At 43.6% G+C, this 26,492-nt stretch overlaps 2 protein-coding genes across 6 annotated transcripts in view; both read right to left on the minus strand.

Annotated features, from left to right (window-relative positions):
* Positions 1-8,310, minus strand: part of MSH4 (mutS homolog 4) — a 103,769-nt gene extending 95,459 nt beyond the window's left edge. Inside the window, exons 1-2 of the mRNA XM_033916866.1 lie at positions 8,025-8,310; positions 87-266 (exon numbers count right to left, since the gene is read on the minus strand). Coding sequence (XP_033772757.1) covers positions 87-266; positions 8,025-8,310 — 466 coding nt within the window. The remainder of the gene's footprint in view (positions 1-86; positions 267-8,024) is intronic.
* Positions 8,311-13,784: 5,474 nt separating this feature from the next.
* Positions 13,785-26,492, minus strand: part of RABGGTB (Rab geranylgeranyltransferase subunit beta) — a 32,074-nt gene continuing 19,366 nt past the window's right edge. For all 5 annotated transcript variants that reach the window (XM_033916549.1, XM_033916552.1, XM_033916550.1 and 2 more), the window contains 2 exons: positions 24,737-24,886; positions 13,785-16,228 (listed from right to left, as the gene is read on the minus strand). In XM_033916549.1, coding sequence (XP_033772440.1) covers positions 16,088-16,228; positions 24,737-24,886 — 291 coding nt within the window. In that variant the 3' untranslated portion in view covers positions 13,785-16,087. The remainder of the gene's footprint in view (positions 16,229-24,736; positions 24,887-26,492) is intronic.

Consider the following 26,492-nt stretch of genomic DNA (forward strand, 5'->3'; position numbering starts at 1 on the left):
CAGTTAGGACAGTCAACACAGCTATTAAAGGATTACTTGTGTTTAGTGAGCATGCTAATAAAAGAAACACCAAATTAATACAATACCTGAATATCCTGTCTGCGGAGTTCGAAATTTGCAAACTGATCTTGCATAGTGGCTACCAGCAGAAAGTGGTGTTTTTCTGGTATTGTCATAGGCCTTTAATGAAGCAGAACTTGTAACAGTAGTACAATTGAATGTGCTAATATTTTCCACAAAAGAACTTTTGTCTCCCAGATAAGAATCTAGTTAAAAAAAAGAAAAAGGCTTAAACACGGGTTTTAACTAAACATATATAGGTAACCAGATAGGCCTGCTTCCTTATTTCATGGTAATATTTATGTATTTATTTATTTTAAAAATGTCTATTCTAACTATCAACTAGGCGAATTACAAAATAAACGTACATAAAGGCCCAGATTCTATAAACAGTGTCTAAATGGCACCTAAGTCCCACCTAACGCTGAGCAGGACTTAGGCATCCAAACCAAGTGGTTAATGAGCCATTTAAGGGTCTTAACGAGCGATAATTGCCACATGGACGTCTAAAGGATGTGAACGTCACTTTGTAGGTGCCTCCACAATTTCATAGACGCCCATTGGGAAAACTCGCGCCTAACGGAATAGACATGGGTGTGATTTCAATATGGGTGTCCTTTGATTCATTTATATAATGCTGAGTTACCTAGGGCATCCATCTCATGCCTATATTATAGGCAAATGAAAACCAGGTCTACTTTTCAGCATAGTCTGAGCTTCAGATAGACCTGAATTCTATAGATGGAACTCTCTCTGAGTTTTTATTTTTGCTTTATTAAGCTCAAAATACATTTAATAAGGCACCACATATACAGGGCACATCAAAACAGATATATTGCATGCAAAACCTTCTATTTTTGTGGACAAATAGCAATGTTATTTGCTAATTAGAGGAAAAGATCCATTAACTGACACATAGCACATGAAAAAAACAGCTTTATATTTCTTGCGAAAAAGCTACCCTTTTTTTCCGATTAAACAGTTCTCCAATCAGCTCTTTACTGAAAGCAAGGAAAGCACATGAAAAAAATATATATATGCTGCTGCAGAGAACTGGAGGACTTCAGGAGTTTGAAGCAGGCACTCTCGCGGACAACTGCTGTCATCAGCTGTGTTGGGAAAGGCCCCCACAGGCACTTTAAAAGATCTTCCCGCTGCGGAACACGAGCCAGTGGTTGCATGTTTGGAGAGCTGAGGACTGGAGCTCAGGTTTATGGTTGCCTCTTTACTAAATTAGCTGATTTGAATAGGTGTTTTGCTTTTGATAATTATGAGGAAAAGGAAGGCAAAGATAGTTTCCTCGGCAGTAGGGTCAATAGATAGATTTTTACAATTACCTCTAATATAAATGCTGAGAATGTAAGTTTGTCTGAACCAGCCTCAATATCATCTGGTGAGCCTATGCCACCTCTACAACCACTTATAAGGGTTGAGGGGAGTTTTGATTCTGTCTCCAGAGTTGGGATTGAATCATCTCCCCCACAATTATCTGTAGGAACTACAGGTGTGTTTTCTTTAAAGCCCGGAGTTATGCCATCTCTTCCCCAAACCTTGGTCCCCATCCAGATGGATGTGGGACCAAGGGCTCCTTTTACTAAGCCGCATTAGGGCATTAACGCGAGGAATAGCGCACGCAAAATTGCCACGCACGCTAGACGCTAACACTAGCATTGAGCTGGCATTAGTTTTAGCCGCATACTGCGGGTTTAACGCGTGCTAAAATGCTACGTGTGCTAAAAACGCTAACGCAGCTTAGTACAAGGAGTCCCAAGTATTGCAGCCCTCACACAGGATAAGGCAATTACCATGCAGGATGTTTGGCTTGTAGTAAGCTAGATAGTCTTCCTTACATACTACTGTCTCAAAACTTTGTCAATTTTCCACTGATAAAACTTTGAAAGTAAACTCTCAGGAGTCCCAGCTACACTTGATTGAAAAGAGATTGGATAAGGTAGAAGCTTCAGTTACTACTTTACAATCTGTTGCAAAATCTAATATAAAAGATAGTGCTTCATTGCACTTTCAACATGAAAAGATAGAAAATTTATTAAGAAACAGAAACCTTAGATAATAATAATAATAGGATCCAAGATGGCCGACGGTCCCAGACGCTGAGTAGCACGCCGGAGAAGACTGATTGGAAAAATTTTCTTTTTGGAGCGATTACTTACTTGAGATGCCGAAGAGGAGAGGCCGCAGCGCCGCTGGAGCCTCGCGGCGTTCAGCGGTCCCCTCTTTCGGCAATATTGAAGAGCTCCTGCGTCGGATGCAGGATACCCCGGCAGCGTCGGCATCCCCCCCGCTGGAGACGCCTCAGAGAGGCGGAAATGAGGTGATCTCCTTGGGGCTAGAGACTACGCTGAGCCCCGACGCTAGGGCACCTCCCCCACCTCCTCAGGTTACCAGCTCCCCACGAGTGGAGGAGCTCCCGGAAGAAGGCAAGCACCTACCCTCGGAGGCCAGGAAGAACAGAGAGGGGAGCGTGGAGATGGACTCCCTGAGTTTTCAGGTGAGTCCAAGAAGTACTGAGGATTCGGAAACATCAGGGATCATTTCAGTCCAGCAGAAGGATTGCCAGAAACAGCTGATAACCGGTGAGACTATTCAAATTTCCAATCTTTCATATGCTATTGATAAACCCAGAGAGGTAACACTGGATTCAATCTGGGATTTAGTTGCTGACCTAGCCAAGTCTGTTAAGCCCCAGCTTTTGCAGCTGGAAAATAAAATTACTCTTCAAGAAACTGAGATAAAAAATATAAAAGTTGAAATTGACGAATCCAAGAACTCAATTGTGAATATACAACAGGAGTTAAAAGCATCAAAACAGCTTAATGAAGCAATGGTAAAAGATAACACAAGTTTGCGTAGAAAATTGGAAACTTTGGAGAACTTTTCACGTAATAATAATCTCCGTCTGATTAATTTTCCTAAGATAGCCTCGGTGACACCTAGAGATATGTTGAAACGTTATATGGTAGAGATTTTGGGTATTCCAGAGGATACATTACCACCATTTACTCAAGTATACTACCTACCAATGAAAACTACTAAATTACCACTTAAACAACAGGAGGACAATCAACCACTTAATGTTTCAGCAATCTTGGAACTTTCGGACAGAGAGCTTGCATCTCCGGCAACATTGCTTCTTACGGTGGCTCTTGCACCAGATAAAAACTGGCTGCTTAGATTGTAATTTAGAAATAAAATGAAAGAATTTCTTGGACATAAAATATTAATGTTTCCAGATTTGGCACGGGAAACCCAGAGAAGAAGGCGAGAATTTCTTTTGATGAAACCAGGTGTTATATCTCTTGGAGGGACTTTTTTTCTACGACATCCTTGCAAATGTGTAATACAGTACCATATGAAGAAATATGTATTCTTTGAGCCATTCCAGTTGACAGCCTTTCTGGCAGGAACTCGATTGGATGAAGGGAAATCAAGCGAGGTGCAATTGAATTAATGATATCCTTCCTCAGCTAAGGGATTTTGTTTTCCTAATATTTGAATTGATATTTGTTAGCATTTGTTAATATGTCCGCCTCATCCTTCTTGGATCTAATTTAGAGGACTTGAGCTGAATTTAAGCTAAACATTTATTTTATTTATTTGATTATTATGTATTTTACCTATGAGTATTATTTTCCTGCTTTTCTTCAACTTTCTGTACAAGTGGATACTTGATTTATAAAATGTAAAATTTGATAAATATAAAATAAAAAAAAAATAAAAAAAAAGAAACAGAAACCTTAGATTTCTTAACTTCCCAATCTCTCATTGCCTAGCTCCTTTGGAGCTCCTGAGAATGTATTTTAGGGATATTCTTCAGTACCCTCTTGTAGATTCTTTTGTTCCTGATAATATTTACTACATTCCCAGGGGCTCAAAGAATATAGTGGAGGAAGGTCAAGTGGACCAAGTTAATGAAGCCTCCATTTGAACCAATTATAGCTCATCTCAAGTATCTTACTTGGAAAGTTGTTTTTCTCATCTTGTTAACTTCTGCCAGAAGAGTGAGTGAACTTCAAGCATTAGGGGCAGATCCACTGTTTACAGTGTTCCACCATGATAAGGTTGTGCTTCGCACCCATCCAAAGTTCTTACCAAAGGTTGTCACTGAATTTCATCTCAATCAATTGATTGTGCTTCCAGTATTTTTTCCCAAGCCTCATTCTCATCCTGGAGAAACGGCTCTTCATACTCTGGCCTGCAAACGAGCTTTGGCTTACTATTTGCAAAGGACTAAATCACATAGATCATCTCCCCAGCTTTTAGTCTCCTTTGATCCTAACAAGTTGGGGGCATCCTGTATCCAAGAGAACGATTTCAAATTGGTTGGCTGCTTGCATCTCGTTCTGTTATGTTCAGGCTGGGCTGCAACTGAAGAGTCGGGTCACAGCCGATAAAGTTTGAGCTTTGGCAGTTCAGTAGCTTTTCTCTGCTTTACTCCTATTGATGAAATATGCAAAGCTGCTACTTGGTCCTCGGTTCATACATTCACCTCTCATTACTGTCTGGAAACTTTTTCCAGACGGGATGGGCACTTCGATCAAACAGTATTACAAAATTTATTTTCCTAAAATAAGGCCAACACTCCCACCATCCCATTCTGGTTAGCTTGGAGGTCACCCACATGTGAGAATATGTTGCCTGCTTGTCTGGGATAAAGCACAGTTACTTACCATAACAGGTTTTATCCAGGGACAGCAGGCAGATATTCTCACAAACCACCCACCTCCCCTGGTTGGCTTCTTAGCTGGCTTACTGAGGAGCCGTGTGCCTACGTCGGGCGATAAGGCACTCGCGCATGTGCAGTGCAGTCAGTCGCAAACTTTCTAAAGTTTTTAAAGTGCTGGTGCACTTTTTCAGCTGTCCATTCCAGGGCTCTGTGGATGACATCACCCACATGTGAGAATATCTGCCTGCTGTCCCTGGATAACACCCGTTAAGGTAAGTAACTGTGCTTTCTTGCTCCGGTCTTTTGATCAAGGGTTTTCTCATTAGATGTATGTTTTTTTGGGCTTAGTCTATAATATTATTCCTTGATTCTGCCTTTATTTTATCACTGTTCTTTTTATGTTTCCTCATATCGTCTTTTTAGTATTCACATGATTCCTTCATTTGCTGTCTGGATCTGTAAGGGTTCTGGGGCTTATTTTTCATACGTTGCTTTATTTACAGTGTTATCTTCAATTTTATATTGCTCTCTAAGATTTTATTTATTTGCATTGATACTTTGAACCTGACATTCCTAGATATGTACCATAGATTCCTCTTAATGTTTTTTCATTTACCTCTCCGTTCCACTCCCCACCTAAATGTTTGGCACATGTTTACTCGTATGCATGCACTGTAATCATTTAATCATTTCCTCATCTCGGCACATTTTTTGTCTCCTAGCCATTATATGTGGCTCTTCTCATTCTCTGGTTTCTATTCTCTGTATTCATTTCTAGCTTTTTATTGTCAAATTTCTTGTCTCTTATTTTTCTTGTCTCTACATTAGCCACAGCACATCACCTATTCACTGTTTTGTAATTTACACTGGTGACATCGCTTTCCATTTCCTTACACTTCCTTTTTTTATCATTAGGACCCCTGAGGAAGCTATTTACAACAGAAACAAGGACTATATTAGGTCCTCTCCTGACACAATGCCTGTGGATTTTATTTGTCATGTATACGTGTGAACTTGAATTGCCTACAATACTATTTTTGGATTTCATATGTTGATATAAATAAAGCACCTGCATCGAGGTACATTGATCCTGCAGTTCTTCTTGTTCATTGTAATTTATGTTCACCGCCCATCTGCTTTTTCAGCTTGACTTGCCAACCAGTGTGCCTGCATATCCCCTGCTTGTCTCCGGAGAAAGCAAAGTTGCTTACCTGTAACAGGTGTTCTCTGTAGACAGCAGGGGAATGCAGCCACACTTGCCCGCCACGTCCCCTCATCTCAACTTGTTATATTGCTAGAAACAAAACTGACAGAATGAGGGGAGGGGCTCCAGTTGTAGGGCATCCTACATATGCTCAGTAAGCCAAAAGCTTACTATAGTTAGGGCACAGACACACAGGCTCAGTCAAAGGATTTCACCAACAAGTGTAGCTGCATTCCCTTGCTGTCTATGAAGAACACCTGTTACAGGTAAGCAACTTTGTTTTCACCTCCCCGCGAAATGGTAAATGGCCTTCTTGTACAATCCCACTTTATTCCGAGTTCAGTGGGTCATTTCTGTCTATTCACCAGGACTTTGTAGGAATTCTCAAACTTCAGACTTCAACCCCCCCCCCCTTTCCCCCTCATACCTCATTACTGTGCCTGATCCTCAATCTTTCTTCCTTCAAGTCAGGTTGTAGGAGCTTATTTTTTCTGCTCGTGTTTGATTTCATGGAAATTTCAGTATTTAGCACTCACGGTTTTCGCCCTTGTGCTATGGAGGTTCCCTGCGGGGACATCATTGACTGTGGGAGATCGCAGACCTTTGGTGAAAGTCTGCTTCTAGGGGATTCCCTGCTTGGCAGTAAGCTCCCTGAACAACTTACATATCAGATCGGGACTCAGAGACCATTCCCTTGGGAGCTTGCTCACCCCAGGTTCATCCGCTGAGTGGTTCAGTGGAGGTGGGATCGGGATTGGAGCCAGACTGCGTTCCTAAGCAAAGCATCTGCGCGGTGTATCCAAGGGTGGCAGAGGTCTCAGGTTGTGGAAATCAAGCCGGTGGGGCAGTCAGAAGAGTTGAAATCCAAATTTTCAGTTCTTTGAGGCAGAGGATCTCCCTGTGAGCTGTTTCAGCTCTGTCTGCAGTGTTTTCCATTCAGCACATGTCACAGCGAGCACAGGCTGATGGCCTGAATCATCGATTTTGAGGGAGTCTTCAAAGAGGGTTTTGAGTGGTTTCCCTGCATGCCCTCCCCCTCCCCACCTCTAAGCCCCAAATCACCATTTTTTGAGGGATCCTGTGATTTTCCCAGGCTATTTTTAATCAAAATCGGCTCCCACAGCGGCCATCATGGATTTTTCACAATTTGAATTTAAAGTTATTTTTTATACTTCCAAGCTTCGTTTTTGCAAGAAAACTACATAGATGAAAAATAAAAACCAGACAGACCTGTCCATAACATAGTTACCAACAGGTCTACAGCAATTGGGTTTTAGGATCAGTAAAACCCGATGCTAATTAGCCATGTAATGTAAGAGAATCAATCGCTTGGTTATTTTGCATGGGGTTTTACTAATTTGCATGGCTGGATCGGAAAATGGGCGATCGAGGAGAAAAACACATGGTGGGCCATTTGTGAATCGGGTTGGTTAGCAGCGATCTTTGCTAAACCTGTGAAAACAGGTTTAGCAACCATCCCTGACTTTAGTGAATCCTGCCCAAAGCTCAACAAGGCCAGCCCTAAACAACTGCAGCCAAATCAAAACAATAGATCTTGACTATCATACAAACAAACAACTATCAGCACATTCTTTAATATGCATTTGTATAGGCTTTGGGTGAGGATGATTATTATATTTAAGTTTCCAAGTTTATTTATAATTTGATATTTATAATTTATTTATAATTTATAATTATCAAATTGGGGGGGGGGCATGGAAGACTGAAGACTATGGACCTGAATGAGGCTGGTTTTTTATCACTACCCTTGCACTGTCTCTGGCCAAACTCAATACCTTATATGAGTTATCTTAAGAAACACAGTGAAAAGGTTTGCACAACAATACAATCAAAGCAAAATCGCAACAAGTTACAAACCACGCCCCCTCCCCCCCCAAAAAAAAAAGCCACTTGTCATTACACTTCAGGGAAGAAATGCAAATTGACAAACGATTCCCTTTGCATTTGTTTTCTAAGTTTCATATACTGTATTTGCAAAATAAACACAAAAAAGTTCTTGAAATGGTTATTTAAAACTAGAAGACAAGGCGAATGAGGTATGAGGTGAGCAAATACCTCTGAGGAGGTCGGTACTGGTACCAGGGGTGACCCCGCTGCTGAGAGAATCCCTTCCGAGCCCTGGTTTCACCCACACAGATTTGTCCTCCGATAACAGCCCAGAGCCTAAGGCAGCGGGAACGCCAGGTGGCGCTGCGTCGGGCTGCGGGGTCTCCAGCAGTCCTAAGCGATATTTCGGCCGGCGTTCCTTCTCCGAAGAGGATGAACAACGGTCAGAGTAGGAAGCAGACGTTTCCTCAGCTATCACGCCGCCATCACTACGAAAGACGGTTTTCTTTATCATCTGGACGCTCCACCGACCTCTACTGTCTCACTAACGCCTTCCCTCCTCAAATCGTTAGTACCGTAGGTGGCGAACGCGGGAATTTTACGCGCGAGCTCACTTGCACTCCCGTCCTCGGGCTGAAGCACGTGCCAGAGGCTTGGTCCCTCGTGCGCGCGAAGAGAGTGTATAGAGTAGACCTATTACTGCCATGCAAATTGTTGGGTTAATTTCCAGGCTAACATCTGTTAACATTCATCTAGCAGCAGTGGCATATCATAGGTGGTTAGGGGCCTAGAATACTGTCTGTCCACCCCTGCCCGGGAGAAGTAATTTGTATTTTATTTGGCAACCCCAATTAGTTTGCCATGCACTAGGGTAATTCTGTAATAGGATGCCTAGGTAGCACTTATTGAATATGAGAAGATAAGCACTTACTTTCCTTTATTGCATACTAGCCTAACAGATAAAATATGTGCATATAATTTAGGCACAAGTAGGACTTAATTTGTGGGGGAACAACCTGGAACACACTTGTTTTCAACTTTCAGTGCAGAAGGGCTGTTCTGCTTTATCTCTTCCCTTCCAGGCAGCCGGCAGGGAGGGGGTAAGCCTGAAGCAGAGGAGAAAAGTCACTAATCTAGCTCCTCTTCTGCTGTTGGTTTTGGCCCACCCAAGTCTTTCCTGGTACTACAGTTCTACTTCCTTTTTATTTACAAATATGAGGATCATAGAACTGGTATAAATAAAAAATAATGGACAAAAGAGGGTAGCCAAAATTTTTTTACCTAAAACTATGACTGAAAGTTGTTGCCTAGTTATGGCCAAAGCTAGGGTTACCAGACATTCAGATTTACCCAGACATGTCATCTTATTAGAGGACTATCCAGGGAGAAAGTGTCTAGAGTTCTAACCTGTCTAGGGTTACCAGATGGCTGGGGGTCTGGACGGCTTTTCAAAACCCGGCAGGAAGTCCACGCATGTACGGCTGTCATGCGATGACATCACATGTGCGCAGACTTCCTCCTTGCCTGACAAGTCAGGCAGAGGGGGTGGGGCTAGGCCAGTCCCTTGCTTACCTATGGGTTTGGCTGAAATTGAATATTAGGACCATCTAGCAGCAGCAAGCTGGTCTACCCTGAATGCCTTCTCTCTGTAGCTCCTGCCAGCAGTCCTGGATCTCCTCCCTCTCTCCCAGCAATAACACAGCATGAGGTAATGGTAAACAGCTACTGCTCAGGCCCATCCTCCTCCTTCTCCTTCTCCTCCTCTGTCCCGGATCCTATTGCTGATTTAAACTGAATGGCTTTATAGAATCCCAGGAACAGGAAGTTGCTCCAAAGAGAAGGCTGCCATCAGACCAGCCAGCCTGCAAATTACATTTCAGTGAGGAGGTCAGTGGGGGACAGTGGAGAGAGAGAGAGGTACTGTCCCACAGGGAGTGGGGATTCGAAGGAGAGGGAAAGATAGCGAGAGAAGCACCCACGGGAGGGGAGTTGGAGAGAGGGAGGGAGAAGCAGCCATGGGGGGGAGGAGGATTGGAGGGAGAGGAAAGCACCTGCAGAGGAAAGGATGGAGAAACAGAAAGAGAAGCACTAAAAGGGTACAGAAGATGGGAATGGGGACTAAGAAAATGGGTGAAACGTAGGGTGGGGCAAGGGCAAGACTGATGAAAGGTGGGGGGTGGGGAAGGGGGTGAGACAAGTGGGAGGTGGCTCAGGAGTGAGCCTGGGGCTTGGTCTGAGTCACGTGTCCTCTTTTTTTACTTCACAAATATGTTAACCCTAGCCAAAACCAAAACCAGAAATGAAAACAATAGTCCCCAATCCATGCTCTCCTCTCTTCCACTCTTACTCCTGATAAGGAGTAGCTACCCCCAGGCTTACTTTACAAGCCTGGTGATCTAGTAGTGTAGTCAATGCAGGAGCAAACCCGTTGCTTGTGCCCATGTTGGCTCCACTCTCAAAATGACCGCAACAACCTCTAGCAGCAGTTATTTTTAAAGCAGAACCTAGAGGTCACAGCAGCTATTTTGAGAGCAGAACCATCATGGGCAGGAGTGACTGGCGATCACTCCTACCCTGACTACACTACTACTAATAATAATCATTTATATAGTGCTACTAGACATGCACAGTGCTGTACATTAAAACATAGAAGAGACAGTCCCTGCTCAAAAGAGCTTACATCTAGTTAAGACAGACAAACTGGACAAGAAGGTGCATCTATACACAGTGCTCAGGTGGAGGAATTACAGAGGGAATGATGACAGATATTGGTGCTTAGCAGGTGGATTGGCATTTGTAATTGAAAGTAGCTGCAAAGAAGTGGGCTTTGAGTCTAGATTTGAATACTGCCAGCGATGGAGCTTGATGTACAGAGGCAGGCAGTTTGTTCCAAGCATACAGTACAGCAAAGTTTAAGGGATGGAGTTTGTTTATGACCATAGAGGAGAAGGGTACAGCCAAGAGAGACTTACCCGATGAGTGGAATGCCCCGGGGGGGGGGGGGGAGGGGGAGGGTGTATAGAAGAGATACTGAGGAACTGCAGAGCGAATACACTTGTAAGTCAATAAGAGGAGTTTGAACTGTATGCGGAAACAGATAGGGAGCCAATGAAGTGACTGGGGAGAGGGGTAATGTGGGCATAGCAACTTTGGCAGAATATAAGGTGTGCAGCAGAGTTCTGAATAGATTGAAGGGGAGATAGTTTAGCTGAAGGCCAGTGAGAAGCAGGTTGCAGTAGTCTAGGTGAGAGGTGATGAGGGTATGGATGAAGGTCTTGGCAGTGCACTCAGAAAGGGTCTGATTTTAGCAATATTGTAAAGAAAGAAATTACAGGTTTTGTCAGTCTGTTAGGTATGTGAAGAAAAGGAGAGAGATGAGTCAAAGATTACCCCAAGTTTGCAAGCTGACACGACATGGAGGATGAGGGCGTTGTTCACAGAAACAGAGAACGGGAAGAATCTGTTGGATGCCTTTTGCAAGTTTCTTGCGAAGATGGGGATAGACTCTATAGTCTATGGACAACTGTTAGATACTGAAATATTCTGATGGATCCAAATATGAATATCACACTGCTGGTTAAGTATAAAGGTGGAAATTTTTTAGTTGAGTTCACAAAATAGTTGGCATGCACTTTTCAACTTCTTTAAATGATCTTCAGTACAACTAGGCTGTTGCTTCTCTATTTATTTATGCTTTATGTGCATCAGCAATTCAGTATTGATAGATATATTGTACAAAAACAGCAGCAGCACAATTTATGTACATCAAGGAAATGGAAGTAGGCATACTGAAGGATCTTTCAAAGAAACACCAAAATTTATTCTGAAATAAAGGATTAAAAGAAGCATGTATAAAGACTATTACTACCAACATATTTTTATTTTCACCCTAGATTTTGAAACAGTGAGCAAAAATATATTAAGCAAGAAGCACTACCTAAAGCAATGTATTGCAAACTGTGTGCCATACAGAGAGATTCTGGGTGAGCCACTAGACACCGCCAAGGAGGTGCTGGCCGACTGCTTACAGAATGTATCGTGCGATGAGGGGCACATCCTGTAGGCAGTCAGCTGGTGCCTCTCCTCTCTCCACACCTCTCTTCCTCCAGCACCGCCCCCCCCCCCCCGGCATAGTAATAGCAGGCTCAAGGTCCCATCTGGAGGGCCTCTGCGGACGTCGATATGATGACATCACACATGCATGTGACATCACGTTGACATACACGCATTTCCGAATGCCCTTCAGCCACGGCCCCGAGTTTAGTGTGCCACGGCTTCAAAAAGTTTGCGAGACACTGACTTATTGTAAAATAACAGAAAGCAGTAAAAATCTGTCCAAGCTCAATTTGAATTTCCATATTTCATCATCTAAAGTCTTTGCAATACTGACCTTCATTCGTCTCCCTTTCAATACAATACAGTATCTTGTATACCGCAATTTCCTGCAAGGAATCTATGTAGTTTACAATAATATTTGGATCACGATCCCCCTTTAACCATTTCTGTTTACTGTTCCTAGTACTCAGGATGCTGACAATAAGCTCCATGTTTGTCAGCCTCTTTATATATTTTATTGTGCAGTTTTGTTGTACATAGGGCAGTCATAGGAAAGATACCATATAAATAACTGAATTATACTCAAACATTAAATTCTCCAACTTTCATTCATTGCTTTATTAATATTTTACACAAGATTTTTACGTTGGTTTTAGAAGACATAAAACAAAACCATGGTTTCAATACACTTTGCTAAGACCCTGATTTGATTATAAATATTGTAACTAAAGTTATTTTTGCTACTGAAAGAATAGTAGATGCCATCATTTTTTTAAATACTGCATTCAAATATATACATGCTCAATAGTGTCAGCTCTTTAATGTAAGTATAAGATTGTCAGGATTGACCAGCTGTCAAATTTTGGGCTCCTTTTACAAAGGCACGCTAGCGGTTTAACGCGCGTAATAGCGCATGCTAAACTGCCGGACGCGCTAGCTGCTACTGCCTCCTCTTGAGCAGGCGGTAGTTTTTGGCCAGCGCGGGGGTTAGCGCGTGATGAAAAGTCGTGCGCGTTAACCCCGCTAGCGCGGCTTTGTAAAAGGAGCCCTTTGTATCAGCAGCAGCTCATTTTTAATTCAACAATGGGGAATGTGATTAGAGAGGATATCTCTGGAAAGGTATATTTAGCATCAAACAGGTACATCTTTTATGCGTTTCCTCACTTCTTCCAGTAAGACCACTGCAACCATAAGACAGAAGATGATTCAGATTAAATGAATGCACAATAACTATTCAATGGAACTGGCCAGGCAAAACTACTTCTGCTACTACTGCATCACTTCTATAGCACGTCCTGAAAATATTTTCTCTGCACTTATATGACCTCTAAGGGAATTCTGTGTAACTGCACAATACAGAATTCTAAGCAGACAGAAGTGCCAGCAGTCCTGGATCTCCTCCCTCTCTCCCAGCAATAGCACAGCATGAGGTAATGGTAAACAGCTGCTACTCAGGCCCATCCTCCTCCTCCTCCTCTGTCCCGGATCCTATTGCTGATTTAAACTGAATGGCTTTATGGAATCCCACTGGCTTAAATCAACAGCCTCAGCTGACTCCTGTTATATGATGGGGGGTGGGGAAGATGACAAGACAAGCAGTGTGATATACACTGCAGGATGAGGGATGAAACAGCTACCGTGTTTCCCCCAAAATAACACAGGGTGTAATATTAATTTGTGCTCAAAAAAACACACTAGGGCTTATTTTCAGGGAATGTCTTATTTTCGGGGAAACATGGTTTCTACCCTAGAGACTTGCCATGTTAGACCTATCCCTCACTCACTCCCATCCCCTTGTGCACTGGAACACCACTGACCGCCTTACATACCTCCTAAGACTCAAAACTGATGGCTCTAAACAGGCTGCTTTGCAGCTTCCCTGCTGAGGCCTTCCCTCTGCTGCATCACTGATGACATCATCAGTGATGCAGCAGAGGGAAGGTCTCAGCGGGGAAGGCCACAAAGCAGCCTGTGCAGAGTGCTGCCACCGGTTTTGAGGCTTCAGAGGTATGTAAGGCGGTCAGTGGTGTCCAATGCAGAAAGGGATGGAAGGGAGGGATCTTAACTAGGGCTTATTTTCAGGGAAATACGATAGAAGCAGGTAGTGGGGGGGGGGGGGCAGTGAAGGCAGAGAGTGGGGAGAAAACTGCAGAGGAAAGCAAGTGATGTTGATTAGGAGAAGAGAGAACAGAGTGGTGGGAGCAAGGGGTACAGAGAAAAATGGGAGATGTCCTCTAGAGAAGGGGCAAAGAAGGCCGGGGATTGAACCTGTCAAAAGAGGAAAAAAAGAGTTTCAACTAACTTGAGTAGGGGACAGCTAGGGAGGATTGAACCTGGAGAATGATATTAAGGAGGGCTGAGTTTGAGAAGGGAGAAAAGCTGGGGAGGAGGAAGGAAGCGAGGTAGGGCAGACCGCCCCAGGTGCCATCTTAGTAGGGGGTGCCGGCATCTCTCCTCCTTTCTACCCACCTCTTCAAATCTTCATCAGACAGCAAGCAGCATCTCCTATCTGCTGCTTGCACTGGCCTTGGCTCTCCTTCCGACATCACTTCCAGGTCGTAGGACCAGAAAGTGACATCAAAGGGAGAGCCGAGGCAGCAGGTAGGAGATGCTACTTTATGTCGGTGAAGATCTGAAGAGGTATGCAGGGGGGTGCACATGGTGTAGGCGCCTCCTCTCCCAGCTATACAGTTGGGAAGAACATTTCACACCTGCTAAATTTTGAACTTTTGTTGCATAGAATTTCCCCAGGAGTATTATACCTACTGAAAGGCAATACTGAGAGGCTGCTGTACTAAAGTGTCATAGATTTTTGCAATTACCACATTTTACAGTAATAGTATTTCTACTCCCCGCACATTAATATTTGCTATGGGTAACAGCTGGGAGCATGTCCTCTGCAGTTACCACACTGCAAAATCCTTCATCACACATTAAGACTATTTGCAATTAGTGTTGATACATTTAATGGCTCCTCCTGAGGAAGCTTTAATGCACAGTACTTACCAGTGGCATAGCATAGGTGGAAGGCGCCTGGGGAGGTAGTACCCCCACCCTATGCACACCCCTCCCACCAGACCTCCAACTTCGCCAGCACAAACAGTATCTTCAACCTGCTGTCCATGCTAGCCTCGGCTCTCCCTCTGTCTTCACTTCCTGGTCCCGTGACCAGGAAGTGACTTCAGAGGGCGAGCCAAGGCCAGTGCAATCAGCAGGTTGGAGATGCTTGTGCTGGTGAAGAGTTAGAGGTGAGGGGGAGAGGCAAAGGCGCACGTGCATCGGGGGAGTGATGGGGAAGGAATGGGGGGGGGAGTGCGGAGAGGAGAAGTGCTGGCACTCCTACCAAAACAGTGCTCTGGTCGGTCCGCCCCTTGCTCCCCTTTTACTGCGCCTGTTGCTTGTGCAGTTAGCACAAGCGCCTTAACTGCAGTGTGAAGTTCATTTCCATTCTCCACCCATAACATGCCCCCTAACAGAGCACGCAGTTAAAGCACAAAATCAGCTTGTGCAATCATACCACTGCAGTTGACAGAATAGGCTGATTCACATGTTAACTGCTTAACACACTTTAGTAAAAGGGTATCAAGTAATTTAGAGAAATCTTGGAGGCCCTGAAGGTATTTTGGAACAAATGGCGCAACTGTTTAGAACTGCATCTACAATAAAATGGCATAAGCTGCAACAAGTAAGGTACACAACATGTTGATTTTTAGCATTCTTCTTTAGTTTTAAATTGCCCCATCTTCTGGCAACTCAGCTACTACATAAGGATTCCAGAAAACATTATAGTAATACCCAGACAAATTAAACTACTGTGGTGATTGACAGCATGAACAAAGAAATTACTGCTCTTAATTTTACAGAACAAAAAAAGAAAGGCAAGACACACACACACACAAAAAAGAAATTCTAAAGCTCACATAAATATTCTAAGTCTGTTAAAAGGAGGCTAACATAAATAACCATATAATTTATTTAATGAATTCTGACAAAATATATTGTAAAAATGTTAACAAGATTTACAGTATGAATTCTCACTGTAGACCTTCATCCCAATTCAGAGTGTAAGTGAGCTTTGGGCTCTGCAAATGGTGATGGTGTTCAGACCACCCAGTTCTGCTTTCCTGTATTTGTAAACCCTTCTATATGACTCCCTAAAAGATCTGGATTGGTTTTGAAAGTCTTTCCTAACTGAATGTTTCCTGTTTAGAGTATCATAAAATGGTAACCCCGAACTAGCTCACAAGTTCAGGCTGAACACCAATTCTTCTCAGGACCTCTTCAGGCATGCAGAACACAGGATTAACAGGTTTCACTCTGTCTTCTCCTAACAGTGATAATCCAGTAATTCCAAATAAAGTGTGAAAAGGGTCCACCTACAAGAGAGAGAGATGACTTGTATGGACGTATAATTAATCTTTACGTGAATGTATTATGATTTTTCTACTAAAATTTTTGAACATAAATTGCCCCTTAACTGTCTACATGCCACTCCCTGTGTTGACCAACTTGGGCACAATGCTTCCAAAATATAAATACCATGTCTGTCCATTCAGTTCAAAGGCAGCACTCCAGGTTTAATAGTTTAAAAATTTTGATAAAACACCCTTCAATAATATGTCAGAGTGGGATACAATATCAAAATATCAAATAAAAATACAATTCCAGTTATATATTCAAGCAATTAATTAAAAACAAATGTTTAAATTATTTTTAACCTATATTTTGCAGAGAAGCCCGACCCACTTCAGTGCAATCTCCCCACGGTCTTTTCAAATACATATGTTATAAAGCAGAGGTCTCAAACTCCAACCCTTTGCAGGGCCACATTTTGGATTTGGAGGTACTTGGAGGGCCTCAGAAAAAAATAGTTAATGTCTTATTAAAGAAATAACAATTTTGCATGAGGTAAAAAAACTCGTTATAGTTTATAAATCTTTCCTTTTGGCTAAGTCTTAATAATAATATTGTCATTTATAGCTAAAGAGACATATGATGAAGAAACTGTTTTATTTTACTTCTGTGATTATGATAAACATATCGAGGGCCTCAAAATAGTACCTGGCGGGCCGCATGTGGCCCCCGGGCCATGAGTTTCAGACCACTGTTATAAAGGGATCCTCCCGCAAACTTACAGGAAGCCTATTCCAAAACTCTGGGGCCTTTGAAAAGAATGCCCGTTCTTGTGTAACCATTAGATGGGCATCCTATGTTGAGGGCAGAGCTGAAGATTGAGAATCTGCAGACCTCAATGCCTGTCCAGGGATATAAATACTCAGCAAATATGTTACATATTGTGGTTTCTCATCATATAGAGCTCTACGGGTAAGAACAATGAACGTATATATAGATCTAAATTCCAATAGCAACCAATAAAAATATACAAACAGGAATTAGCTTCATAATGACCTATCCCTTCTAATAAAAGTAACCCAGCATTCTGTAATGTACGTGATCTTAAGTATCGAGGCAAACCCATATAGACCATGATCCCGTAGTACAATTTAGTCATCAAGAATGAATGTTAAAACATGTGAAGCATAGCCTTGTCCAAGCATGGACGAACCAACTACAGCAGTCTCAATACTGCAAAACCTTGTCCAACCCACTAGGGGCACCTGTTTCTCAAACCTTAACTGTGAATCTATAACCACTCCTAAGTAGCAGAAGTTATCAACTAGTTTAGCCTCTCCTTTCAAAATTAATGTCAGGACCTTAGGCTGCGGTAAATGACCAATCAGCAACAGATCCTAGTCTTCTTCAGATTCAAGATCAAATAATGTTGTTCTAACGAAGACTACCATTTCTAAGCAGGTCATGCATAGTTGATCGATCAGGATCAGTTGGGGTACAATCGCCCACAATACACACATAGCACAGTTACTTACCGTAACAGTTGTTATCCAGGGACAGCAGGCAGATATTCCCACACATGGGTGACGTCACCGACGGAGCCCCGCAGCGGACAGCCTCGAAAGCAAACTTGCTTGAAGATCTCGATCTTTCGAGGGCTGCACCGCGCCTGCGCGCGTGCCTTCCCGCCCGAACTAGGGGGCGCATCTCCTGAGAGGATCCTCAGTTCAGATACCTAGCCAAGAAGCCAACCAGGGGAGGTGGAAGGGTTGTGGGAATATCTGCCTGCTGTCCCTGGATAACAACTGTTACGGTAAGTAACTGTGCTTTATCCCAGGACAAGCAGGCAGCATATTCCCACACATGGGTGACCTCCAAGCTAATCAAAAGGGATGGAGGGAAGTTGGCAATTTACGAAAAAAGATTTTGCAAAACAGATTGGCCAAAGTGGCTATCCCTCCTGGATAAGGTATCCAGACAATAATGAGAGGTGAAAGTATGAACCGAGGACCAAGTGGCAGCCTTGCAGATTTCCTCAATAGGAGTTGATCGGAGGAAAGCTACCGATGCCGCCATAGCTCTAACTTTGTGGCCCGTCACTCGACCTTGCAGAGGAAGACCAGCCTGAGCATAGCAGAAAGAAATGCAAGCAGCCATCCAGTTGGAGATGGTGCGCTTTGATATAGGATGTCCCAACCTATTCGGATCAAATGAGATGAAAAGTTAAGGAGATGTTCTGTGCAGTTGAGTGCGTTGGAGGTAGAAAGCCAAGGTACGTTTACAATCCAGGGTATGAAGGGCCATTTCTCCAGGATGAGAATGAGGCTTTGGAAAAAATACAGGTAGAACAATAGACTGGTTGATGTGAAATTCTGAAACAACTTTAGGCAAGAATTTAGGATGAGGACGGAGTACCACCTTGTCATGATGAAAAACTGTGAAAGGTGGATCTGTAACCAAAGCTTGTAACTCACTGACTCGTCGAGCAGATGTGAGAGCAATCAGGAACACAGCTTTCCAAGTGAGATACTTGAGATGAGCTTTGTCAAGCGGTTCAAAAGGAGGCTTCATAAGTTGAGCTAAAACAACATTGAGATCCCAAACCACTGGAGGTGGTTTAAGTGGTGGATGGAGATTTAGAAGTCCTTTCATAAAGCGAGAAACCATAGGATGTGCAGAAAGAGGTTTTCCATCGAGAGGCTGATGGAAAGCAGCTATAGCACTAAGATGGACTCGAATAGATGTAGTTTGAAGTCCAGACTGTGACAAATGAAGCAAGTAGTCCAGAACTGATGCTAAGGAGGACGAGATAGGTTGTAAGTGATGTGTAGAACACCAAGTTGAAAATCTAGTCCACTTCTGGCCATAACATTGTCTAGTTGATGGCTTTCTGGAAGCAAGTAATATATCTTGAACAGACTGAGAAAATTGAGGAAAGTCTGTTATGCAGAAAGGTACCAAGCTGTTAAGTGTAGAGACTGCAGATTGGGATGAAGCAAGGATCCTTGACTTTGCGTGAGTAGAGAAGGAAATATTGGCAGAAGTAGAGGCTCCCTGGTGCTGAGTTGAAGTAGAAGGGAGAACCAAGGTTGCCTGGGCCACCGAGGAGCTATCAGAATCATGGTGGCATGTTCTGACTTCAGTTTGTCTAGAGTCTTGAGAATAAGAGGAAACGGAGGAAAGGCATAAAGGAACTGATTCCTCCAATCCAGTAGAAACGCATCTGCTTCGAGATGTTGAGGAGCGTAAATGCGGGAGCAAAATTGAGGCAGCTTGAAGTTGAGAGGCGATGCAAACAGATCTATCTGTGGAGTTCCCAACGAGCAAAGATTTGGTGAAGAGTAGGAGAATTGAGCATCCATTCGTGAGGCTGTAGAAGACGACTCAATTTGTCCGCCAAATAATTGTGTTGACCCTGAATGTAAACAGCCCTGAGGTAGAGGTTGTGAAGAATTGCCCAATGCCACAATTTCAGAGCTTCTTGACATAGGGAATGAGATCCCGTCCCTCCCTGTTTGTTGACATAATACATGGCTACCTGGTTGTCGGTACGTACAAGAAGCACCATGTCGTGAAGGAGATGTTGAAAAGCTTTGAGAGCATAGAATATCGCTCTGAGTTCCAACAGATTGATATGACACCGACGGTCTGCTTGAGTCCATAGACCCTGAGTACGAAGACCGTCCACATGAGCTCCCCATGTCGGTTGTGAGGACTTTCTGATGAGGAAGAGAGTGGAACAGCAAGCCTCTTGAAAGATTCAAAGAGAGCATCCACCAACGGAGAGACTTCCGCAATGAAGGAGTTATGGAAATCAATCGAGCTGGTGGATCCACGGTTTGCTGCCATTGGGATGCCAGTGTCCATTGAGGAATACGAAGGTGAAGTCTGGCAAAAGGAATCACATGAACTGTAGAAGCCATGTGACCGAGCAGAACCATTATCGTTCGTGCTGGAACAGTTGAAAGGTGGAAGACTTGTTGAGAAATCTGCAGAAGGGCGGCCTGACGTGGTTGTGGAAGGTAGGCTCTCAGATTGATAGTGTCCAGAGTTGCTCCTATGAACTGGAGAGACTGAGAGGGAGTCAACTGAGATTTGGGAAAGTTGATGTGAAATCCCAAACTTTGTAGAAAAAGAATAGTCTGTTGGGTCACTGCAATAACCCCTGAAAAAGAGGGAGCTTTGATGAGCCAGTCGTCGAGGTATGGAAATACTTGGAGACCCTGGTTGCGAAGAGCTGCAGCCACCACCACGAGACATTTTGTGAAAACTCTGGGAGAAGAAGCCAATCCGAAGGGGAGAACTCGGTACTGAAGATGAAGGCTTCCTACTTGAAATCTGAGGTATTTGCGAAATGCTGGAGTATATGAGTATACGCCTCTTTGAGATCGAGGGAACACATCCAATCCCCTTGATCCATTAAGGAATATAAAGTTGGCAGAGTGAGCATTCGAAATTTCTCTTTGACTAGATATTTGTTGAGAGCTCCGAGATCTAGGATCCGTCGTAAATCCCCCGTCTTTTTGGGAACTAGAAAATAACGGGAGTAGAATCCCAAGTTCCTTTGTGGAAGGGGAACTTCCTCCACAGCTTGCAGGCGAAGCAGAGCACGAGCTTCTTGAAGAAGAAGGGGAAGGTGCGACTGATCGGAAGGACACTCTCTTGGATGGCGATCTGGAGGCACCTGCAGCAACCGAAGAGAGTATCCCTCTCGTAGGATGGAAAGCACCCAGAGATCTGATGTAATGAGCTCCCACTGGTGATAAAATGTGGACAGACGACCCCCTATGGGGAGGGGAGAATTTGGAAACAGAGAAATTGGAATGCTCAGGCTGAGACTGTCAAAAAGACTGAGCTGGTTTGATGGCAGCAGGAGTCTGAGATTTTTGCTGGCGCTGTTGTTGAGGAGGACGACGAGGAGGAGGCCTGGAAAAAGCAGGAGTCGTTTTTTGAGGATAACGACGTGGAGTCTGTTTAAAACCTCTAGTTGGTGCAGGTTTGGGTTTTGGTCGAATGAGGGAAGCAAAAGAGCGTTCATGTTCTGATAGGCGCTTGGTAGCTGCTTCAATAGAGTCATCGAACAATTCGTTACCCTGACAAGGTAAATTCGCCAATCGATCTTGAAGATTGGGATCCATGTCAACAATACGTAACCATGCTAAACGACGCATGGCTACCGCAAAGGCAGATACTCGAGACGATAGTTCAAAAGCGTCATATGAGGCTTGCAACATGAAGAGTCGCAATTGGGAGAGAGTCTTAAGGATGAGTTTGAATTCCGAAAGACGAGTTGTGGAGATGTCCGGATAAAAAGATGGTAATATCTTGAGAAAATGGTTGAAGTAAGAAGTAAAAATGTAACTGTAATTAAGAACTCTATTTGCCATTGTAGAGTTCTGGTATAAACGGTGACCAAACTTATCCATGGTACGACCTTCTCTGCCTGGAGGAACTGAAGCGTAGATTTTAGAAGGATGTGCTTTCTTCAAAGATGATTCCACTACCAGAGATTGATGAGAAAGTTGAGATTTTTCATAACCTTTACATGGAACTGTTCGATAACGAGATTCCAATTTAGATGGAATGGCAGTGATTGAATAAGGAGTCTCCATGTTACGAACAAAGGTTTGTTTGAGAACAGGAGTCATGGGTAAACGTAGTGACTCTTTAGGTGGATGAGGAAGCTCCATATCTGCTAAATATTCAGGAGTATATTTAGAATCAGAATGAAGATCCAGTTTGAGAGCTTGTCCCATATAAAAAATAAATTTGGCAAATGAAATGGATTTGGAATCAGATGCTTCCTCAGGAGACACACTGCGAGATCTAGGAAGTGCTGAGTATGAAGGAGAAGCCTCTCTGGAATATGGTGACAGTGGTTCCGAGTCAAGGTGTAGAGTCACCGAAGAAGCTGCACTGTGAGGTGGGGTAAGAGAATGTTTTCTCTTAAGGCTCCTGGATGGAGAAGTACCAGGTGTACGTGGTACTGAATGAGTCGAGGTCTGAGGTGAAGTGTCTCGACGAGCCGGTTTCGACGGAGGAGTCTTCGGTCGAGAAGGACTTCGAGTCGATGCTCGATGGTGTCGAGATCTGTGCTTCGACTTCGAAGAATGCGGCAGAGAAGTCTCGGTATCCAAAGCCGAAGACTCCCTCCGAAGTTTAGAAGCACTATGTCTCGAAGGCTTCGACCGGTGCTTCGGAGGAGGTGAGAAGAATCAGATGAAGGTATTCTCTTCGGTGTCCGGGATCGGCCTCGAGATACTGGATGCTCCGGTTGGGTGACAGGCTGATCCACCCGAGGCAAGGTCGAGGACGGGACCAATTGAGCCACTAAAGAGGAAATCTGTGTGGTCAGTATAGATTTTAGCATGTCCTCCAGCATCGGCACTGAGACAGAAGGTTCTGATCTCGTAGGTGCAGCAGTACGCTCCGAAGAGGGCGACCTCGAAGGTGAGTATTCCCTTATCTTGGAGGTACGCTTGGAAGATGGACGTGTAGAGGACTCTGGTGGCTTCTTGGGTACGGTACCTGAAAGAGAACCCGGAGACTTACCCCCCATAGAAGATTTCACTGAGGACACCGTCTTCGAGGAAACCGAAGCAGGCAAGGTCGAGACCTTCGAGACCGAAGCTCCAGCCAGAACTTGGGTCGAAGCCTTCGAGACCGTGGTCGTCGATGTTGTCGGAGTCGAAGCCTTCGATACCGGGGCAGCCGCCGAGGTCGAAGTCGAATCTGAAGGTTGCTCCATGTCTCCGAAAAGTTGAAAAAATTGGGCGCACCTGCATCGAAAAGCCCGTGGAGTGAGAGTGAAGCAACGATGACAATCTTCTGGGGAATGGGAAGGACCCAGGCACTGTAGACAGCGACAGTGGGGATCGGTGACCGAAATCACACGATTACACTGACGACAACGTTTAAACCCGGTGAGAGACCGGGACATAGAAAAAATAAAGTCCGTGTCGAACGGAAGGAGCAATTGGGCCTAGGCCCAAGGCTCACCGGCCGGACAAGTGAAGAAAAGAGAAATAAAATTTTTTTTTTTTTTTTTTTTTAATTATTTTGAGAAAGGAGAAATAAATTCAAGCACAGCGACCGAACTTTGTGAAAAAAAAAGAAACGGCCGCGGTGAAGAGAAGGCAAAAGTGCTGCAGAGCTGAAGAAAAACGTGTCTTCTTGTCTCCGCGGAATTAAACGAACTGAGGATCCTCTCAGGAGATGCGCCCCCTAGTTCGGGCGGGAAGGCACGCGAGCAGGCGCAGTGCAGCCCTCGAAAGATCGAGATCTTCAAGCAAGTTTGCTTTCGAGGCTGTCCGCTGCGGGGCTCCGTCGGTGACGTCACCCATGTGTAGGAATATGCTGCCTGCTTGTCCTGGGATAACATAAGCATTTACATAGACTCCGATCAAGTACTCTTGCATTCTTGCCATCAATGATGTTAAGAAAAGATTGAACAATGAGCAAAACAGGATCCTTGTGGCATGTATCCTGTTCTGCATGGAGAACATTGATGATTGCTCCTCCCTTCCATTCACCAAAAAAGTCCTCTCTTTCAAAAAAGGATGTAAACCATCACAACACTGTTTTCTGCAAACCTACAGAGGACAATCTTTCGAACAACACCTTATAGTCCAAGACATCTAAGCCAGTGGTTCCCAACCTTTTCCTGGAGGACCACCAGCCAGTCGGGTTTTCAGGATAGCCCTAATGAATATGTATGAAGCAGATTTGCATGCCTGTCACCTTCATTATATGCAAATCTCTCTCATACATATTCATTAGGGGTATCCCTAAAACCTGACTGGCTGGTGGTCCTCCAGGACAGGGTTGGGAACCACTGATCTAAGCGACCATTAAATCTAATGACACTGCCAAGGCCACCCTACCCTTGTCAATATTCTGCCATACATCATTCAACATATGCACTAATAGAGTCTTCTTATTATGCCCCTTCCTGAATCCTGACTGCATTGAATGTAACGCATCAATCTTGGTGACAAAGTCTCCCACTTGCCTCAAAACACTTTTGTCACCTTTGCTGCTATACATAAATTAGAGAAAGGCCTACAATTTCGCCCTTGGTCTTAAAGACCACCCCCTCATTTAAACTCTTTACCACCATCCCATATAGTTCCTCCATTAACCCTTTATCAGTCCTTTTTACCCATGCAATTGAAACAATATCCGTTGCTAATGCATCATGTAATTCCCTAAATAATTCTAAAAAGAACTGCTAAGAAGATAACTTCCCCCTTTAACTCCTGGGGTCCCCCCTGTTCTATTACTGTCTGTGTCCCCGATTCAACATTAAGATTCTTCTTAAAATCCTCCACCTGAGTTTAAAAAAAAAAAAAAAAGATAGCCACAAAAAAATCTAATTCCACACAATATTAAGTTATAGCATTTTCAGAAGAGAAGCAATTCATCATGTTTGAATGGGAAAGCAGCTAGTGTAAGAAACTATGTTTAGATGATGTGATTTGAGATGATGGCTATTATAGAATAAATTCACATTAAACTGCTTTGATACTCACCATGTCACCAGGCCTGTCAGCAAACCCACCAGTCTCCTCATCTTGACAAGCCAGGATAAAACAACGCAACTTTTCTCTGTCAATCCAGTGAAGTCTTCCAATTATTTTTAAGGATGCCAGCACCCACCATGAATAGCATACATCTGGTAACTACCGAAAGATATCAGGAAAGTCTGTGTTAAAATAATGTTACTTTAAAATCTCTTGATTCACTAGTCTGCTACTAATTTGTGCTGGAACAGGTCTTGGGCAATCCCTAGATGTTCTGTGGTCTTTTGTACTGCATCAATCTTAATCTTTTGGTGTTATCTAACTTACCAGTAAACATAAAGTAGATAACTCAAGAAGGGGTTTAATTCAAGAAAAACACATATTTTTAAATGTCAAATTTGGCAAGCCATACTTAGTCCATTCTGATTACAAGAAGGCCTATGATAATAAGGCAAGAACTATAATTCAGCCAGGCGTAACTGCCTACCATGATGACAAATGGAGAAATTAGGGCTTACCTGCTTATTTTTTCTCTTTTACTCCCTCCAGACCAGCACAGATGGATGGGTTTAAGCTCCTCTGCCAGCAGGTGGAGACAGAACAAACGGAACTGTAGCAGCAGTACAAATAGGCTGTGCAGTTCCTCTTAGAATCAGTCTGATGAATAGTCAAGCAGGAACTTCAAATTAGTGCATTGGAGTTTGTTTTTTTACTTTGTAAAAACACAACTGATGGAGAAGGAACAGAACAGGCAACCAAAACTGTCCCCACAGCTCGGCAGCTAAACTAGATGAACCAGATGCTGTTGTTCCACAATATCTATTTACACTCCCCAGTAAAAGGAGGGGGGGTAAAAAACAAAACAAAAAAAACACCCAACAAAATCGCCATTTAGCATTCCCGAGAAAAAACTAACTCTTCGCATCATCAAAAAAAACAGTGGGTGGGTTCTTTGCTGGTCTGGAGGGACTAAAAGAAAGAAAATTAGCAGGTAAGCCCTAATTTCTCCTTCTTTAGCGTCCCTCCAGACCAGCACAGACTGATGGGTGGGACTGCCGAAGGGCCGCCACAAGAATTCATTCGCCAAAACTAGCGTCCAACAAACACGAACATCCACCCAATAATGATGCACAAAAGAATGCAGAGAAAACCAAACTGCAGTCTTACAGATATCCACCAGGGACCCAAGAGAATTCTCCGCCCAGGACGCCACTTGACCCCATGTGGAATGAACCTTGAGAAAGTCTGGAACTGGCTTCTGCTGAAGAATATACACCAAAGCAATAGCCTCCTTGATCCATCGCACAATCAAAGCCTTAGAGGCACTTTCCCCCTTACGTCTGCCCGCTAGAACAAAAATACGATCTGACAATTGGAACTCCTGAGTCCTTTTCATGTAAGTGCGAAGGACCCTACAGACCTCCAATTGTATAACTGTCTCTGCTCCAAAGTACCCTCCTAACTACCCAAAACCAGAAAGGTAACTGTCTGAGTCACATAAGAAGGGAATGTCTTTAGGAAGAAAAGAATGAACAGACCACAGCACCACGTGCTCACTCGAAAATTCCAAGAAGGGAGCTCTACAAGAAAAGGCTTGCAACTCTGACACACGTTTTGCAGAAATAATGACTACCAGAAATACTGCCTTCAAAGTAAGGTCTTTCAGCGTACAGGAACTGAGGCTTAAAAGGAGGATGAATTAGCACCAAAAGGTCCAGATTGAGATCCCAATCTGACCTGGAGGCCGGATCAACTTCACAGTTGA

Source organism: Geotrypetes seraphini, chromosome 12 (genome assembly GCF_902459505.1).
Source record: "Geotrypetes seraphini chromosome 12, aGeoSer1.1, whole genome shotgun sequence".
Classification (NCBI taxonomy): Eukaryota; Metazoa; Chordata; class Amphibia; order Gymnophiona; family Dermophiidae; genus Geotrypetes; species Geotrypetes seraphini.